The 21,209-nt window shown below is 36.5% G+C and overlaps 1 protein-coding gene across 11 annotated transcripts in view; it reads right to left on the bottom strand.

The window, feature by feature from the left end:
• The window catches only part of ksr2 (kinase suppressor of ras 2), a 116,560-nt gene that overhangs the window by 27,436 nt on the left and 67,915 nt on the right, over positions 1 to 21,209 (bottom strand). For 4 of the 11 annotated variants that reach the window (XM_083527313.1, XM_083527310.1, XM_083527314.1 and 1 more), the window contains 9 exons: positions 21,020 to 21,037; positions 20,434 to 20,543; positions 14,445 to 14,613; positions 13,433 to 13,474; positions 12,895 to 12,961; positions 11,082 to 11,135; positions 8,672 to 8,720; positions 7,272 to 7,639; positions 895 to 991 (listed from right to left, as the gene is read on the bottom strand). In XM_083527313.1, coding sequence (XP_083383439.1) covers positions 895 to 991; positions 7,272 to 7,639; positions 8,672 to 8,720; positions 11,082 to 11,135; positions 12,895 to 12,961; positions 13,433 to 13,474; positions 14,445 to 14,613; positions 20,434 to 20,543; positions 21,020 to 21,037 — 974 coding nt within the window. The remainder of the gene's footprint in view (positions 1 to 894; positions 992 to 7,271; positions 7,640 to 8,671; positions 8,721 to 11,081; positions 11,136 to 12,894; positions 12,962 to 13,432; positions 13,475 to 14,444; positions 14,614 to 20,433; positions 20,544 to 21,019; positions 21,038 to 21,209) is intronic. The other 7 variants (XM_083527315.1, XM_083527316.1, XM_083527320.1 and 4 more) reach the window with 3 other exon arrangements.

Genomic DNA, 21,209 nt, shown 5'->3' with positions numbered 1-21,209 from the left:
CTTTCGCTGCCTAATAAACAAATCCACCCAATAACAGGTGCCATGATGATGAGATAATCAGTGTTCTTCACTGCACTGCTCATAATGTCATAATGTCATAATGTTATAATGTTATGCCCAATCAGTGTATAGTTTAGTCTTCTAGCCATTAACAAGTATGTTCCCTCAGATCACGTTTTTCGGTACTCTCATTTCTCATTTCTGTTTTCCTATTCACGTCTTTATTTGCCTATCGTTATGTCTGTTTCACATTTTAAAATTTTGCCTTTTTATATAATAAACTTTGTCTTTAACACATGCAATAATGCTTTCAGCAAATTACATAACAGTAGCAACTATAATCATCATTAATGCATTTTTTTTTTTTTTTTAAATCATTGATCATCCTTAATACTGAACAGACATTTATATTTTAAATAAAAACACTAAAGTCACTCTCAAAAGCAGAAAAGTGCAAGGTATTAAATGGAAATGAAACTACTGTTTGAAAGGTTAAAAAAAATGACAGAATGAATAAATATTTGTACTATAATAATTATTATTTTGAATTATAATAATAAATTATTAACTACCATATAAAATTTGCAAAATCGATATTTGCTTTGCAAAACACTTCAAACAGAAGAACTGACAATCAAAAAATATTTAATAGAAATAATGACCATAGTTAGATTTTTTTTGTACTTATTATTGTGCAGAACAGGAAATGATGGTGCTTTCATGTTGTTTGCATTTAAGAGGAAAATTATCTGTAAATGTACTAATCAATTTAAAACCAGTGTTTTATAGAAACATATACAAAAACAAAAAAACCAGTGAAAATATATACAATGTCTCTGCATGTTCCTATTGAAAATCCATCCATCATGAATATAGATTGTTAAAGCGTCTTACCTTCACCATTTCCTGTGCAATTTGTCTGGTCTTGTTGACATCCAGGATGACTTTCGCATCTCTTATAACGGAATACAGAGTCCTCCCTTTACACAGACTAGAAGAGATGATGGAAAAACATCAGGAGACAGCAGAAGGGTTATGGATATTTTGTATAGTGATTTTAGTATGGTAAGATATCAGTATGGTTCCTATTTTACAAGAGTTCAGCTGTATTTATGATGAGATGCTGATCAGGACTACGGCTGTAAGTCGAGGAATTGTCTGTGGAGCCCAAGTTCTACAAGTTTTGGTCCAGCTATTAATAAACTTCAGTCGTTGAAAAAATGTTTAGAAATGTGTTGTTTCCTATGGAATCGCTTGCTGTTGACTACAGTTTCAGAAAAACAGGGTGTACAAAAACAGTTACTAATTAGTTTAAAAAAAAAAAATTACAAATAAAAATTATTATGGCGAAGCATAAAAAAATATCTAATCAATTCTATTAACTAAAACAAACAAAGGTGATGTATTTGGAAAAGAAATTTGTACGAACATCACTGCACCCCTTCATCGATCTGGTCTATATGAGTTTATGAGTTTTATGAGTTGCTCAGTAGCTCCTAGTTTTATAACCATGAAGACTGTATAAGACTGTAGAAAGAACATTACTTATAATCTTATACTCCAGTGCTCATGTTAGTTCTCACTCTTCAGTGTTCTGTATTGTTGAAAGATTTATGATCAAACTCTTGATGTCACCCAAATGAGGATGGGTTCCCCTTTTGAGTCCGGTTCCTCTCAAGGTTTCTTCCTCATAACATCTAAGGGAGTTTTTTTCTTGCCACAGTCGCCATGGCTGCTCATCAGGGACAAATGCACACCATTCACCTTAACTGTTGATTTCTGTAAAGCTGCTTTGAGACAATGCCCGTTGTGAAAATCGCTATAGAAATAAACTTGACTTGACTTGACTTGACTTGACTATATGGCAGAATCACTAGACAGAAGCCTCTCCTCGGTGCAAAACCCATGGAAGCCTGCTTTGTAGCCCACCAGCAGTCACCTGAATGACTTTCAGATTGTGTGAAACAAAATTCTCTGGTTTGATAAAACCAAGATTGAACTGATTAGCCTCAATTCTAAATATTATGTCTGGAGAAAACCAGGCAACACTCATCACCTGCATAAAAAGTGAAGCATGGTGGTGGCATAATCATGCTATGAGGGTGTTTTTATGAAGCAAGGACTTGGTTAGTCATTTGGTTAGGGTTAAGAGAAAGCTAAATGGAGCAAAGAATTGAAAAATCCCTAATACAAAAACTGTTCCAAAGCACTCAGGACCCCAGTCTAGGCTGAAGGTTTACCATCCTACATGACAGTGACCCTGAGCTCACAGCCAAGACAACACTGAAAGGGCTTTTGGATTACTCTGTAAATGTCCTAGAGTGGCTCAGCCAGAGCCCTGACTTAAACCCTATCGAACATCTGTGAATAGACCTAAAAGTGGCTGTCCACTGACATTCCCCATCCAACCTGACTTAACTTGAGAGGATTTGTCATGAAGAATGACAAAAAATCCCCCAATCTGGGTGTGTAAAGCTCGGTGCATCATACCTGAAATGACTCTGTAATTGCTGCCAATTACTTAGTAAAGGGTCTGAATACATGTACATATGATATTTCATGGTGTCTTTTTTTTTTTTTTTTATTACAGAAGTTTCCAGAATTTTGTTGTCACTGTCATTATGGGGTACTGAGTGTAGATTAATGTGAAAAGACAATCTAGTTAAACAATTGTAGTATCCGGCTGCAACATGACGCCATTTACATAAAGTATATACTTTCAGAATGTACAATATGTATATAGACAATGAAATATGCAAATATCAAGCATTTTAATGTACTCAGCATAGCCAATTTCAAATCAGGACATGTATGAGGAAAGTGTGACGGCAGTAAACTGTGCAGTAGGAACGACAGATTGATTGAAGGTGGAGGTTGGACTGCATCAAGGATCGGCTCTGAGCCCTTTTCTGTTTGCAGTGGTGATAGACGAGGTCAGACGGTCTCCGTGGACTATGATGTTTGCGGATAATATTGTGATTTGTAATATCCACATGTGACAAAACCACAATGAGTTTCTTGCTCAAATGGTCTTTAGTAAAGATGTGAAATTAAAATGTTAAAAAGTTCTGCACATGTATTTGTGTATAGACAACACTCGTTTGTATGTCTTGTTGTGAAGTCTTGCCATGCATGCATATCTTAAGTGCCTTGTTAGTTCCTCATTGTGACCTTTTCACTCGCCCTTCCTTTTGTGTTCGGTATATAAATTATTCTGGCTTATTGCTGCCTGGTTTATTCCTCCACAATAGATTTCAATTAAACACACAACAAGCACTCGCACTTACATCCTGCCTAATCTCACCAAATTGGACAATAAATTCCTACAATGGGGAATCAGGACAAATGTCTAACAAAAAACTGCACATAATAGACTGAATGTTGGAATTGTTTGTGCTGGAGTCTGTTTGTGCTTTTCTCTGAGACTTTTAAAGTTTAAATTCCCTCTTTAAAATTTTTAATTATAAAAGCACTTGCGCTATTGCCAGAGGTTGAACAGCTTGTCCTCCATGCAAATGGTGTGTTTGTGCAACTCTTCATTTTTCATGCAAATCGTATCTGTTTGTGTCCTGATAAGATGTTAAGTACATGAAAAATACACTACGTGGATTATAGTTTTATGCACGTTGCATTGCATGTCATGGGTTATGTTGTTATTCTGTGCAAAGGAGAATAAAGCTTGTGCATTAAAATGCAGATTCCGTTTGGTAATGCATAAACATTAACTAAATACAAATACAAAAAAAATGTGTATATCCTGTCCAGGTAGTCCACAACTTACGATGACCCCATCTTGACTTGAAAATACGGTAAGTCAAGACATGGCCTAGCCTACCCAGAGGTAATATACTGTAGTTTGATAATAATTGAACAAATTACAGTATATAATTGAGCAAAACAGGACGCATGGACGAGCGCTGGTTCGCGAGTGGAGGGCAGACCATATGCTGCAACATTTGCCTGCCACATAAAACCTATAGATTTTCCAAGTTTTGTCATATTGCTGATAGAAATATCAGTCCAACCATAGTAACTCGAAGTATATATATATATATATATATATATATATATATATATATATATATATATATATAGGCTGCCACTCTTGGGCCCTTGAGCAAGGCCCTTAACCCTCTATGCTCCGAGGGTCCCTTACGAGGGAAATATCAAGGTCCGTGACGTCGGAGTGACATGGGGCCGCCTTCCCGTGGGCTCACCACCTGCAGGAGGGACCGTAAGGGACAGTGCTGTGAGGATTGGGCAGCAGTCGAAGGCGGGGGCCTGCTTAGACTGCTGCCCCCGCGACCCGGATTACGGATAAGCGGGAGAAAATGAATGAATGAATGAATGAATATATATATATATATATATATATATATATATATATATATATATATATATATATATATATATATATATATATATTTCCAAAAGTATTGGGTCACCTGGTCATATGTACAGTATGTGATCTTTGAGCATTGCATTCCCTCCACTCTTCTGGAAAGATGTTCCACTAGGTTTCGGAGTGTGCTTATGAATATTTGTGTTCATCAGCCACAAGGGTGTTATGAAAGGCAGGTACTGATGTAAGTGAGGAGACCTGGGGTACAGTCAGGAAAATGCTGCGAAATGACACATGCTGTGTGTGTGTGTGTGTGTGTGTGTGTGTGTGTGTGTGTGTGTGTGTGTGTGTGTGTGTGTGTGTAATTGGAACCAGGTGAGGTTATTCAGTATGCTTGGACCAGAGAGCTCTGTAATGTGTGGGAAATGGAGTCCGTGGTGGTCATGTTTAAAGTCCATGGTTTCCATCAAGAAACAGACTTTAAATTGTGCTGTAACATGACAGAGGGTGTCCATAGTAAAACTAATCAAGAGCAGAAAAATGAACAACTGAATACAAGCATGATCTACACCAGTGGCAGGACAGGGGGCAAAGACAAAACTAGAATCAAAACAAAATGCATGCGAGTGAAAAAAGAAAAACTCACTTTTTCATCCAAAAGATGAGAATAGAACAGAAAGGAGTCTCTAGTGTTCGCAATTAAAAACTCTTTAGCAGCTTTTAAATGAGACCATAAAGAGAAATAAAGTGGAAAACAGTGTATTTAAACAAATCTAATCACTCGCAAATTGCTGAGGTGTAAAAGAAAATGGAACTATAATAATACAAAAATACCAAGCCTGTCTTTTCTTCTATGCGTTCTCAAGGAGAGAATTGTGAATCACATCCATGTCAGCAGTGGCTCTTTTTTTCACGCTCAATTACCTCCGATGCATGTAAAGAGGTACAGTAACGTGCTACACTTCCTGTCACCGGCGCTCGGACTGCAGCTGCTCTGCATGTATGAACATACCGGTGAATAACTTCTGCTGTTCACTTGTTATTGCTAAAAAAATGTCAGTTCAACCTCACAACACTATAGACATTCTCTATATGAGTTTGGTCCATGCAGAGAAGACGCTTGTTTGCGTTTTTGATGAAAAAGCCAGACAATTATTGCACGCATGACGAACCGGTCGTGGCGATGACCAGACAATCAATGTTTATGTTCCTTGCAATTGAAAATTTCTCTCAATTTCGGCTCATTTCGCTCGGCAACGGCTTGCTGCTCCTAGTTAAGTGATTTGAATTGGAACGATTCAGACTTGTCACCTTTTTTTCAGGTGCATTAATTCCATAATAAAAAATGTGCTCCCTTTATAAAAGAGAAAAATTCTAATTTGCGGAATTCAAATATTTTAATGTACACCAGAATGCACTCGGGTTTGTCCGTGCAAGAAAATCTATTTGAATCGGACAACTTAGCAAGCCTTTTAATACACACACACACACACACACACACACACACACACACACACACACACACACACACACAGAGGAGCATAAATTACATAAATTGCTGATAAAGTAAATTAACCTGCATCTTCTGACCAATCAGATTTGTGATTTAAAAAATGAATATAAATAATAAATGTGTATAGATGTAATGAATTCAGAATACTGTACGTTCAGTCACGTTCACGAGCACAATATTTCGAATCACAATCAGTGCTGTCAGAATCAAATCCAGCAGAATCATGATCAGAATGGTCCTGATTAGCAGAATTCTAAATAGATTTACAATCAGCATTGCTAGAGTCAGAATGAGAAATGACACAATCAAAACTAAAATTGACCCAATTTGAGTTATAATAGAAACAATTCGAATCGAAATTGTCAGATTTAGAATCCAACTCACAATCATAATTAGAACTATAAGTCTCAATAAGAAATAATCACAATCAGAATTAGAATCATCACCATTATAGTCAGAATGGTCACAAAGTCAGCATCAAATTTGAGACAACCAAGAGTCAGAATCATCAGAGTCAGAATCATCATAATATCAGAATCATCACAATCAGATTCAAAATCATCACAATCTAAATCAGAATCATCAGAGTCAGAATCATAAAAATATTAGAATCATCAGAGTCAGAATCGTCTCAATCAGAGACGGATTTACACAATCAGAGTCAGAATCATCAAAGTCAGAATCATCACAATATCACAATCATCAGAGTCAGAATCATCTCAATCAGAGTCAAAATCATCACAATTAGAGTCAGGATCATTAAAATCAAGAACATCACAATCAGAGTCAGAATCATCAAAGTCAGAATCATCACAATATCACAATCATCAGAGGCAGAATTGTCTCAATCAAAGTCAAAATCATCACAAACAGAGTCAGAATTGTCAGTCAGAATCGTCCCAATCAGAGTGAAAATAATCAGAGTCAGACACAGAATCATCACAAACAAAGTCAGAATCATCAGTCAGAATTGCCACAATCAGAGTAAAATTATTTTTTAGTCAGAATCGTCGCAGAGTCAGAATCGCAAAAATCAGAGTAAAAAACATTAAAGTCAGAATCATCACAGAGTCAGAATTGTCAGAATCAGAGTCAGCATCAGTATCAGTACATAATTCTCAGAATCAGAATTATCAGTCAGAATAAGAATTATCGCTAAAAATGTGCATTGCCTGATCAGTTAATTAAGCGTAATGATATTTCTTGAGGTTCTATAGATTTTTTTCACAGCGTTTTAAGAGATTTTACATGGATTTATATAAATCTGTATAAAAGGTAAAAAAAAAAATAATAAATTTTATTAAAAACCACACCAAAAAAACATGCTGTATTTACTCACTACAGCTAGACAGCATGCATACTCATACAATCAGCAGAGGAAAGATGCTGGAAAGTTGCGGGTAATTTGACGCCTACCTGGTGATGATGGCCAGGTGCGGTGGGCTCATGCACGCACCCATGAAGAGCACCACATTCTCGTGGCGCGTGTTCCTGTATGCCATCACCTCCCGCTTGAAAGCCTTGAGCTGATCCTCATTGTCTCTCTCGATGTCGATGAGACGGATGGCCACCTCGCCGTGCCAGCGGCCGTGGTAGACCTGCCCGAAGCGTCCCTTCCCGATCAGTTCGCCGATCTCCAGCTGCTCCAGCGGGATGTCCCATTCCTGCAGGAAGATGCTCGTCTGGCTCGCCTTACGTGGGAAGTTACGAGCCGACAGCAACGACAGGTTCATTTCCTCAAACTCGTCGGCCGAGTCCTCTGCTTCATGGTTCCCATCTTCATTCTAAGTAACATTATGATTTATAATATATATTTATACTCTACTCAATATACTGTACAACATGTATAGTATTATTAAGACTTTTATATGTATATATTTTGTTTTATTGTATCGTATTATATTATATTATTATTAATACTATGAAAAATATAGATGCATTAATATATATTACATATAATTTCATATTAATGGTGTACATAGTAAAAAATTATAATATTCATATATTTAAAATATACCTTATTATTATATATCTTATTATTTACTGTTTGTATGATGATACATTTATATATTAAATATTTCTTGATTTTTTTTATACATTTTACCTAACATGCCTATTTCATTCCTACAGCATTAGCATGGAGGTAGAAAAGAAATCATTTGTATGAGGTAATAGGTAACAGTAATAGGTCACATGTCTCATTATAACATTACTAACCCTTTTCTGGATTTTACCCTCAGAGACACAGGAACAATGTGTAATAAGTTCATCAAGGAGACTGTTACAACTGACCAGCCATTTTTCTTAGAAAACTGCATGACAGCATGCGTAAGAGTATTACGTTTTAAATGCATATTAGAATGCGATTGATTTTTATTGCTTGTTTTACCGATTATAATATCGTGCATCGTGCTTTCTCACATAATACAAAGTTCATCTTGTGGATGCTATTCATCCAGTGGCATTTCTATTCGATAAATAATTTGATGAGGATGAAAATTAAATTCACGCATACGAAACTTCAAAATACAATCGATCACTTAGGGGTGATTTCAGAGAATTTATTAGACAGCGCTGTATATGGACAACATTAAAACGCAGATGGACAAAAGGTCTTTCAGAAGAATGGTGGTTTTTTAAGCTGCATTTTTAAAGATTCAGAGAATCTGTTTCAAGGTGTATTTGAGATGCCCTAACACTTCATCGGGTCGTTTTTTTCCGCCTTTGATTTGTCACTCAAATGCATAAGTATAAATATGAAACCACTGTTCCCATTATACATTATTCATTTTCATTCTTGCTGTAGAGAAACTCACATCCGAAGTAGGTTCAACCTCGATCTGCAGCAGAGGGTTGCCTTTGTTACTGTCAGAAAATAAAAAAGAGAGGAAAAATAAATCAATTCCATCATTAGGCTCAAAACAAACTTTCATTTCAGAGATTCTTTTCATCGTGCTGCACATGAAGGAGATTTAATTATAAGCCAGATTTCTGCAGCTTTATCCGAACCATTTTATTGTGCTTAAACGGATGCCGGTTTGTTGTCGCACGTTCACTAGAGCTAATTCCCCTGCGTTAGCTTACGAGCAAAGAATTTGCACACGATTTCAAACACTAGCAAATGTCAGGTATTTACGAAGACACGTTCCACACAGCGTATATCTTCTGCTCGTTCTGTAGCGTCATAAATGCGGAGCTTTTTACGCATATCATACATTTTTGAATATTATTACATTCTAGAACATTCTAGAATATTATTTTCGAATATATATATATATATATATATATATATATATATATATATATATATATATATATATATATATATATATATATATATATATATATATATTAGGAGCAACAATCAGAAATCCACAATCATCATAAAAAGAATGTGTCAAAAGGTTAGTCCCAAATGTCAGAGTGCAAAGCAGGTATTAAGGAGCACAGATTGCACATTAGATATTTGTATAATGGTTAATTTCGCATAAATTGGCTTGATTTAAACTTGCATTCTTTATAATGGCCCTCAAAAATGACTTATAAATGCATTATTAGTTTTGGTCCTGTGTGATTAGTGCTTTGCTAATGACTGAGCATTAAGTAATCACCTAATTTCCTTGGTTTTTAACTCCACCTGCTCTCTCATGTAATTATCCAATCAACTAATCATGTGACAGAAGCACAATGCATAAAATCATGCAGTTACAGGTCAAGAGTATCGAGTTAACGCTCACAATTGGCTAATTGTGATGTGGATGTTGGTGCCAGATGGGCTGGTTTGAGTATTTTAGATACTGCTGGCATGTTTAAACACACAATATTCTATAGATTTTACAGGGAATGGTGCAAAAAACAAAAAACATCCACTGATCAACAGTTTGGCTCACAGTAATGGCTTGGTAATGAGAGAGATCTTGGTAGGAAATGGTAGCATAAATATATGACCCTTTACGCTTATGGTCTGTGCAAGAAAACCCATGTTGTATAATGTTCATGTGAACAAAACTCAAGCTATACACTGGACTTGCTTCAGTTTATTAAAAAAAAAGACAGATTCGGTGTTGCTCAACTTTGTATTCCTGATTATTAGGTGTTGACGAGCCGTACCACGCACACAGCCTTATTATTACAAATAGACACCGAAGAAACATTCCTGGAACAGCTGGCATAGCAACATGGGTCCTGGCTTTAATCATAATGCCTGAGCACATCGCTGTGCTTTCAGAAAGCCCACAATTAACATCATGTTTGTATATTATGAGCTGGGAGAGTGAAGAGGTCTCACCAGAGACACTCATTACATCAAAGAGTGTGTGGTCATATTGTGGTGATCAGGAAATGTTGTCTCAATGTTGTCTTGACATTAAATCCTGTCATAAGACATGCTGCATTTTTAGTGCACAGCTGTAGATTTGGGAATCATCATCATCACCATCATCAGCAAATTAATCGTGGATTGTTATTTTAATACTTTTTCAAATGTATTATACTGTAATGTACTATACAATCCTTATTATAATTATTATTATTATATTATAATTTGCAAATAATATTAATCAGCATAATCATAATTATCATTCTCATAATCATTCATATTTGTATACTTTATAATGGATGATTTAAATATCTTCCAAAAATGTTCAAGTTTATTCTTTAAATAATTTTTAACATACATGATCAAACTTTATTAGTATTATTATTGTTATTAATATTAATATTATTATTGTTATTAATACATTAATAAGTTAGCATTGTTTAAAGAATTTCTATTTACAAATATAATTACAATCATCATCAATATAATCATTTGAATAATTCTTTATTTATATTTAAATGTATTATTTAAATAATTCTATTAATTATTATAATTATTATTTATTATTATATTAATAAAATTATCATTAGTTCAGTAATTTGTCATTTACAAATACAGTATAATAATCATCATCAACATCATCATCGTCGCGTGAACAATTTATCATTTATTACTTTAATATTTTTTTCTGAATTATTTAAATAATTGAGCAAATATATTTTTAACATGTAAATTACATTTTATTCATATTTAATATTTAAAAAACTTTTGAGCTCTGTGTCATAAAAATGATTATGAGAAGTTATGTATTGTCTTGTATTCTGTCTTTAGTTTTTCTATAGACACCTAAAGACATGCAGCAAACAAAACAAACAACCAAACAAACAAACAAACCCAAAAATACGTACATTTGTGTAGCGTTTACACTCAACCCCTGCGTCATACTGCCATAAGCCTGTTTTCTGCAGATCATAAACATGTTGTGAGTTGTCATGTCTTTTTAAGAATACTGATTATTATTTACACAAACTGACACAGTAGTTGTGACATTATGTCACATTAAAATGTCTATAATTGTCACATGCACTTTTTATATGTAATCAGAAAGGCTTTTTTTTTAGACCTTAAAGAATAAGCGATGCTAATGTCAGTTTTTAAATCAGTTAAAATGAATGAAAAATAGTGCAAAAATCAATACAAGGCAAATAATATAAAGATTGCACATACCAATGCAATTGTAAGAAGGACTTTTTTTTAATGGGACACTAATTAGAAATCTGATTATTGTTTAATTACTGTCCACATGTAGCACAGAAACTGCATTAATACACTGGACATTGAATTTCCTGTTCCCTCGTTTTTTTCCCAACACTCAAGCATGCACTTTCCCAAAGAGTTTCAGCATTGCACATTTTTTCTCTAATAATCTAATCAAGGTGTCAACCATGTATGATATCTGAGTGAGGAAGCAGTGCTGAGGCGATCCCTTGAGCTCACATTACACCAAATTTAACGTACATACATGAAATAAATTCTCAAGTGTGTGTATATTTTATACCTAACAACCATTATTGCATAAAACTGTAAAAGCTACACTACAATCACGGGTCCTTACTAAAACAACCGCCACAGCCCAGGTTTCTCGGCGCTTTCGAGAGAATCGCAAGTGAAGGATTTCTTTTTTCTGAGGCACTTCAACAGTAAGAATGACATGTGCTCTGTAAGCACTGCTGATAGTTGCAATAACAGCCATCTGATCTACTCCTAATTTCACTGTCGTACATGAACCGTGTCGGATTGTAATTTTTCTTTTACCAGAAATTACAGCTCACATCCACATTGTGGTCAACTCCCTGAGCTGTGACCTGATTGGTTTTGAGGGATAAATAAACGCTTGGCATCCTCATTGCGTGTCAGATTGTAAGCGAACGAGTTTCTCTGTCGTCTATACGTGATGGTCGAGCTGGAACTAGACAAAAATGCAACAGTGTAATAATGTAAAATATATTTTGTTGTTCAGAAAGTACAGTATACTACTCACATACTGCACTTGTATTGCTAGTTTGCTAGTTATAACCTAACTAGTTTTCCAGATTATTACTATGAATAATTGTTCGACCTAATTCTTTATCGACAGGGGACTTTTCTTTGCCTCTGCATTATATCTTTTCCCCTTCTCTGTCAATTATTTCTATCTTAAGGCATGGCCAAAGGATATACTGCATTCTGATTGGCTAGCAAGCAAATCTGTGACCAGATTGGCTTTGAGGGATAAATAAGTGCCTGGCATCCTCGTTCCTACACAAAGGCATTTTGTACTTTAGATTTATTAAGTTTAGGTTTGGCATATACAGACAGACAGACGGACGGACGGACGGACGGACGGACGGACGGACGGACGGACGGACGGACGGACGGACGGACGGACGGACGGACGGACGGACGGACGGACGGACGGACGGACGGACGGACGGACGGACGGACAGACAGACAGACAGACAGACAGACAGACAGACAGATAGATAGATAGATAGATAGATAGATAGATAGATAGATAGGCAGGCAGGCAGGCAGGCATTCAGGCAGGCAGACACACACATAAAAACACATTTATATATACATATATATATATATATATATATATATATATATATATATATATATATATATATATATATATATATATATATATATATATGTATATATAAAATACACACTTACCCAGGCTCTGCCAGCACAGGATGGAGGATAACCTGAGGAGCTCTGTTAGGAACCTCTGGAGTCACATCTACAGAGGCACACACACATATTTAAACACACAAACACAGAGATATTGAAAAAGTAATTACAACTGATTCATCTTGGTAATTAGCCATAACTAATGCAGCTGTTCACTTTTTCACATGGAGAAAAAACAACAAAGCTAACAATCCTTCAGGCAAACAAAGCTGAGCTTCCTTCCTTCACCCCAACCACACACACACACACACACACACACACACACACACACACACACACACACACACACACACACACACACACACACAAAAAACACACACACACGCTCAAGTTTATTTGGGAAGAACAGAGCGAGCGGCAGCATAAGGCCCATCGCTAGGCGCGTTACAAAACACACATGCACAGAGGAGGCCTGGAGTTGTGTCTCAGAGAAAAGACAACAAATTACATCAAAAGAGATGTCCTTGGCTTTCTGTGTTGCATTATGGGTATGTGTAATGTCCAATTAGGATGCACTTACCAGGAAAGATGAACTGCTGCTTGTATTTGTAGTAATGAGAAGCTGTGAGAGGGGAGAAACCAGACCGCGAGAGACACGGGTTGATTCAAGGTATCTGTGTGTAAAAGCTGATATAATGTTTATTTTCTACATGAGTACATTTTATAGTGTCTTGGTAATGAGTGTTTATTGAAAATTTGCACAGTCGATATGTAAAATTAGGGTTTTTTTCCATTGTACCACAGTTTGGTATTTTCATGTACAATATATTATACATTACATTACACTATATATTGGGTCACCTGGTCATGAGTACGGTATGTGATTTTTGAGCATTCACTTCGATTTAATCACAATATACTCTTATAATTCCTTCCACTCTTCTGGGAAGATGTTCCACTAGATTTTAGAGTGTGCTTATGGATATTTGTGTTCATCAGCCACAAGGGTGTTATGAAAGGCAGGTACTGATGTAGGTGAGGAGACCTGGGGTGCAGTCAGCGTTCACATTCATCCCAAAGGTGTTCAGTAGGGATGAGATCAGAGCTCTATAGCAGACCACTCAAGATCTTCCTCTCCAAAGCATGTAAACCAGATCTTCAAGAAGCTCACTTTGTGCACAAGGAAATCACCATGCTGGAGCAGGTTTTGGGTTTCCAAGTTCAAGTAAATGCAAAATTGTTTTATAGTTTTATAGTGCATCTAAAAATGTCCTGTATAATTTAATCCCTCCAGCTTTTTGGTAACAGTTTGGAAAAGAACCACATAGAGCAGGAAAGGTCAGGTGACCCAATAATTTTGGCAATGCAGTGTATTTTTAAAAAAAATGCAGTGTAAATGTTGCTCTGTTTAAATTCATTATACAATACAAAAAATCTACAATATTTAACAGAGAAAATGTGTTTATGTACACAATAATCAAACCGTGGTGAGGTTTATGCTAAACATCAAGTTGCGACATAAAAAATTATATTATATTCTGTATAATTACTGCTTATTACTACATTGATACTGTGTGTGTGGGTGTGTGTACCTGTTAGGTTGGGTTGTTTGGTCTGTCGGGCATTTTGATGGGATGGGTGAAGCGGAGAGGGAGGAGTCGCACTGGGAGGAAGAGGCGGAGCTGGGGATGATGGGGTCGAGGAGGTAGTGGATGAGGGGTTACTGCTGGAGTCAGGCTGGTATGGCACAGGGATGTGGTCCTGAGAGATGGGCAGAGAATCTTTTTAGAGCATTGACAGAAATATCTCTCTAGAGTGATTTTAAAAGCAAGATCAATCTGGAGCAGAGGAATATGATTCTGTAAAGAAATAAAATGGAAATGTTAGCATGGGCAAACCGCCATTCCAATCCAAATGACCATCAGTGTGCAAATTATTGTTGTATATGTTTTTTTTCGCAGTGAGTTGAAATATGATCTGTACAATTGTGTCCATTCAACCTCAAATTTGACTTTATTTGGTTTAAAATATATAAATCAATAAATGTACATGACTGATTGTTCACGACAAACTTGATTCCATATAAAAAACTGGTTCTTCAATGCACAACAGGTTCTTCATAACAATTAAGACTTGACTACATACAATTCAATTCAATTGCATTTTATTTACGGAGCAATTTTAACGTTGGACTTTGTCTGAAAGCAGCTTTACAGAGATAAAGCAGTTATAAAGTTGTATAAAAGAGTATCTTCAAGTTTAGTGCCTATAAGTTTGTTCCTTATTATTGTAACTTTATCCTCCTACATATTTGATTCACTTTGGATGCAATTCTTCATTCCAGAACTGATTTTCATTACAGATTTGCTTCCCCAGTACAGACTTTGTTTTGTTTTTTCATGCAGGCATAATTTCTACAATTACATCTTAATTCCTCATTACAGAATTGAATCTTTTTTACAGACTCAATTCCTTACAAGAAGATTCAAATTTTTTACATGCATGAACTGATTCATTTCCATTGGTGGGACCTCTTGACTGCTGCTGTTTTTTACACTACATTGTTCTGTTTATATTCTCTCAGTACTGTATAGTCAAAGTTTACAGTAGGTTTACAGGTCGGCGCTATATTGGGTTTTGTGTCTTGTCTTGTGTTGTCTGTCTACACTGTCTGTCTGTACTGTTTTTTGTCTGCACTGTTTGCACTAGGTTGCACTCGATGTAGTTTTGTGTTGTGTTGTAGCTCTATGTTGTTGTTTAGTGTAGCACCAGGGTTCCGGAGGAACGTTGTCTCGTTTTTACTGTGTACCATTGTGTATAGTAGAAATGACAATAAAAGCCACTTGACTTGACTTGACTTCACTTGACAAGCAAGAAACACTGACTCTGACTCTTTAATCTACAACACATAAAATTATTTCCAAGAGTCTATCCTTTCCATTTCATAGCGTTTCTCTCGATTGCGCTGCATATGTTTATGTTAGAGTTTCTATCTAATCATATATCAGCCATCACGTGTTGCCGGGGTCCAAAAAATCTGCTTTGAGTCCTTTAAAATCAACAGTGCAGCCTGTAGCTTCAAATACATGAGAATGAAGCTGTTGCTTTAACCAATCAGATTGCATTTTGCAAGACCGTGGCCATTTAACAGGCGTCCGATAACATCAGCACTTTCACATCCTTTAAATGGATGGTCAGAGAGCGCACTAGTCAGAGCTCGCAAACCGCACCTGTAGCAAACTGCAAAGCTAAGATTTGTTCAAACTGATTTAATAACTGTTTTTAATTCCACAATGGTTGAAGTTGATTTAGTCACAGATACACTTACTAGGATATTTGCAAGACAGACTTTTCAAGAAGAGCTGGATATTGTGAGGAAAGTTCAGCCATAAGTGTTCAAAACAGTTGATTTTAATGAATCATTAACACTTTTGCGTTTTCTTTCCTGTAGAATTTGCACAAAAACACACAATTTGCCTTTATTTCAAATCACAAGGACTGTAATCCCACATTTATCCCCCAAAGTTTCCGTAGTCAAAGAACTCAAAAAGTAGTACAAAAATGCACTGAAAAATTCGGCGTGGACTTTATTTTTGTTTATGTTTCTGCTAGAGATGACGTATGCAGGTGGTGCAGGTGTGGCTACAGTGAAAGGAGGCTTATTTAAATTGTGTAAATTTCACTTTCTGACTGGATGAGATTCCTGTCTGTGACGCTGCGCTCTTTTATACTGTGTTTCGGTATAATATTGAAGGTTTCTATAGCCGTGGCATCATGATGATGGTATTAGGAGGTGGGTTGAATGCACAGCCCACCACTGTTCTATACTGACTTGAGTCTTCAATGCAAATTTGATTCTTTATTACAGACTTGATTTACTACAAACTCAATTAATTATAGACTTATTACTGACTCGTCATTTCGGGATCGATTCCTAATTTCAGATTTGTTTCCTCAGTAAAAACTCAAATCATTACACACTTAATGCTTCAGTATGACTCTGAATTCACTTAAGACTTCATATCCTACTGACTTAGTTCGTTGTTTAGGGAAAGCAATCTTCATCACAGATTTCATTTCTCAGAAGAAAGCATTGGTTCCTCAAGACGGGCAACAAGTGAAGAGACTCCTTTTCTTTACACACACACACACACACACACACACACACACACACACACACACACACACACACACACACACACACAGGAAACAGCCTCTTGGTAAAATCTTAGCACAATAGTACTCCTACACCTAAGGCGAAAGCTGTCAAATAGCTCAAATTGATTGTGTTATTTGGACAGACAAAATGAAGTTGCGTCATAAACGTGTTGTCACGGTCGTGTCTACCAGTCCGCACTCGCATGTGGGTACAGAGAAGATAAACAAAGTACAGAAAGTAAGGTGTGCCTTCATTTTTTATTATTTCTTTACTGTAAGGTAATGATATATTTGAAACACTCTCTCTTTAGATTCCTATCCAAAATTGTACAGGAAGGAGAAATAATCTTGGTTCCTGTGTGGAGGTTTATATCCCCCCTGTTAAAGTCAATTACGGTTTGTTGTTGGAGATTGTGATTGGCAGTGGACCAATGCGTGGTGTTATGACCCTGTGTTATTACACAAGTACAGCCATAACACGTGTGAAAGAAAGATCGTGGTCGAAAAAGTGATGGTGTGTTTAGAAATGTCTTCCGGATTTTATGTGCAGTTCATCCATAACGTCCTGGGTCACAATATCAGCAAAAATCTTTGCCCTCACATTAGATCTGTTATTTACCTGGACCCTAATCTCATATCATGTCAAGAATACAAACAGGGAGAGAGCGAGAGAGAGAGAGAGAGAGAGAGAGAGAGAGAGAGAGAGAGAGAGAGAGAGAGAGAGAGAGAGAGAGAGAGAGAGAGAGGACCACTCAGTCAGACACTTTTAATGAGTCTCTCCAAATCTCAGTGGACATATTTTACAGCGCTACTCATATGAAATGTATAACCACGAGAGCTGGAGATCAATAAAGCCGTAAAAGGAAATAAAACACTAATAAGCACCATGAGCAAGAGAGATAAGAACAACCTCAAAGGAATCCGTTCAGTTATTTTCCCGTTAACCTGAGCAATTATAATTAGTAAGGAATAAAACGCCTTGTGGTGTGCTGTATCAGAAACATGGAGGTACTTTGTCAAAAATCATAGCAGTTCTCTACAGCTAAGATTTTAAAACATTAAACAAACCAAAATGTTGTATTATTTTTATCTATTTCAGATTAAGAATTAAAAGTTTTAATTGGTTCAAAGAGTTTTTTTGCGTTTCTGTGGCACCCATTTCATCTCAAGTTGCTAACTTTGCTAACTGCCATATCAGTGAGGCTAAATCGCTAACTATGATCTTACCAGGCTTTAGCTTGCTAGTTAGCTTATACGCATTATTAACTATACAGTATCCAGGCCATGTCCTTGCTAAAGCTTATACTGTAAATGACATCTTGTTCAAATACAGGGTTTTTTTTTCAGTTTGCAAAGGAGTTTATAGTATCTGATTGACCAGCATTTGACAACATGCTGTGCTAATGACGTTTCCAATATTGACGTAATAAAAAAAATAAAAACATTTTCATAAACATGCCCACAAACAGCAATCAAAATACTTGAACGCCTTCAATTTCTCCCTTCTAGGGATGGTAAGATTCACCGATTCACATCGGGGCATCGGTATAGAGGTTAACGATGCGATGCATCGATTTAAAAAAGTGTGCAATGAAATAAAAAGTTAGCATTTGTATTGTGATGCGTCATTTTTTAATTCGGTAAAAAACGATTTGTTTATATATGATTATTAGCAGATGTGCTATACGGTTATTATTTAGAAAGTGACCAATAATTTGTGACAATAAACTGTTTCTCGAGTGCGTTCTCTCAGCATCGCTGCTGCTACGTGAATATGACGCATCGCAACACTACGGAGGCCGAGGCGTGTCCTGAGAGTCACATAGAATACAGATTAACATGGCAGAGGCAGAGCTGTAACTTTCTGCAGACAAAACAGGAAAAGAACATCTGGTTTTGTTTCATCTTTCTTCTTCTTTTTTTTCTTTTTGCACTGAAAGGCGTGTTCTTGAAAGGGCCATGTGTTAGCAGTCAGAAGGCATTTAAGTAATCCCTACTCTATACTATAAACACTATCAGTATGTAATGTATGCCTGACAAAACCAGAAGGACACAAAGCCATAAAGATCTTCTAAAGCTACACCATTTGAACAAGTCAGTTTGACCAAAGAGCACTTCCTGTCTGTTAGCGGGGATCCATAAGAAATACGGACTAGCATTTAGGCAACGCGTCAGTTTTGGTTCTTCAATAATATGTAGAGTATGATCGATTCTTCACTCAAATTCAATCCAAGTAGCATTAGGATGCTAAGCTAATCCTAATGTCTTTTTGCAAACAGGTTGTACGTAGAAGTGAGAAAGAGGAACGCGAGAAATGTTATCAATGTTATTTCATTGGAACAATCTAAATAACATATAATCAACTTGGAAAAGCTTACATTTCTTCATAAGTACAGTGTTTGTAAAATAAATGGTTTTTGAGGGACAAATGCAGGTTCCATTTATTTATATGCAGCAAACCAGGTTATATAGTAGCATGAAAATTCACTTTGACCACACAAACATATAAATGTCCAAATGTTTCACTTTATTTTCATTGAAAAATACTCCCTTAGCATAAACACCACCTTTACACCCTTTTAGCATCTAGACAGTCCATTTCTCCGAACTGAAACACTTTGCCATTCCTCTCTTATACAACTTGCCAAAGCTGTTTTTCTCTAGTTATTTCTTTTTGTGATCTAGTTCACCCCAGAGCATATGATTTAGGTGCAGTGACTGGGCCATTCTATGATAGATAACACTCCAGACGACTCTTTGCTCTCTGAAGAACACTTACAGAGCTCGGGCGTACAGCTTCGGCTCATTGTCTTGTTTTGAAATCGGTCAATGAGCCGTAGTATGGAATGGTTGCCAGGTTGGATCCTTTCATCTAAATAAGTCTCCAGCCTTCCCTGCTTTAAAACAACCCCAAACCATTAAACTTCCAGCTCCAAGTTTGACTCTGGGAATGAGGCAGCCTGCTAACATCTTCTTTTCTGTTCTGTCTTACAGAATTTCTTCTGTTAGAGCCCAAACTGTCACATTTGGACTCATTTGTACTGAGAACGAACTCGAGAATTTTCCTCTTTTACTTAGTTTGTTGCATATAAATAAAGGAAGCACGCAATTGTCTCAAAGACCATAAAAGACGACTTCTTAGACTTCTTTAACTTTTATTTAATTTCTGTCCATATGACAGTTAAAGTAATCGCACAGTAATACAACATAAGAAATGCAGATTGTTTGAAAGCTGTACTCTAACACTTATTACATTATTTACATCGATCTGTACATTAGGAACAAACAAAAATCTAAGCAAATTCACCAAACTATGTTTTAAAACTTAAAGCAATATAAACCAGAAGCTCAAAATCATTAGAATGGTAAATATTATAAATGTAAACCGTGACATGACTGGGATGTAAGTAAAGACCAGCCCACCTTGTTGATTTTGTTGGTTTTGGGCAGCGTCTGGCTAATGTGCAGGTCTGTGTACCTGAGGGGGTTGTTTATGTCGCAGGGCACCGACTCGGTCCTGACGAGCTGACGAGCTGGAGAGACGGCGAGGAAAAATCATATATAGTATCCAAGGTAACAAGAGACAGTTGTCCCGGTAACAGAAACAAAACAAGTGGTCATGGAAACAAAACTCCAGGGAAACTTGTCCGCACTACACAAAGACATAACAATATGTTTGCACGAGCTGTCAGAATGACGCAATAAATGTCATGACTGATTACAGGGACATGTCAGGTTCGGCAGCACGCGTCCAGAAGCCCACTCAAATCTCGCTAACGATTTCACCTGGCAGTATGGGAGGTGGTTTATTAGGATGATGCTGGCCATCAATATCAATCATGCTGGGAAGATTCTAGGAGACAGCTTTGAGCAGGTGACAGGAAAGCTTTAAGTGTGACTGAAAGTGTGTCATGGTGGCATTATGGTCAAGAAAAAAAGAAAAAAAAGACCTGCCCAGTCCACAAATGTCTTTAGCACTCAGTGAGGTTTCTATAATTGGGTGCATTACCTTGAGATGTTCCTTGATCTCCAAGAGAGAGGACAGAAATAGGGGGATCAAAACAGGAAAAGAGAAAAAAGACATTAGGAGCAAAATTGAATCGGACGGCTGTAAAGAAAATGTTTTATTTTTTTAGTATACTATAAAAACTAATATTTGAATCATGTTTTAATGGCAATCATATGTCAGCAGTTATCTT

This window comes from Silurus aristotelis, assembly GCF_946808225.1.
Source record: "Silurus aristotelis genome assembly, chromosome: 23".
Lineage (NCBI taxonomy): Eukaryota > Metazoa > Chordata > Actinopteri > Siluriformes > Siluridae > Silurus > Silurus aristotelis.
The sequence above is the reverse complement of the archived record's forward strand: the minus strand, read 5'-3'. Positions and strand labels throughout refer to the sequence as shown.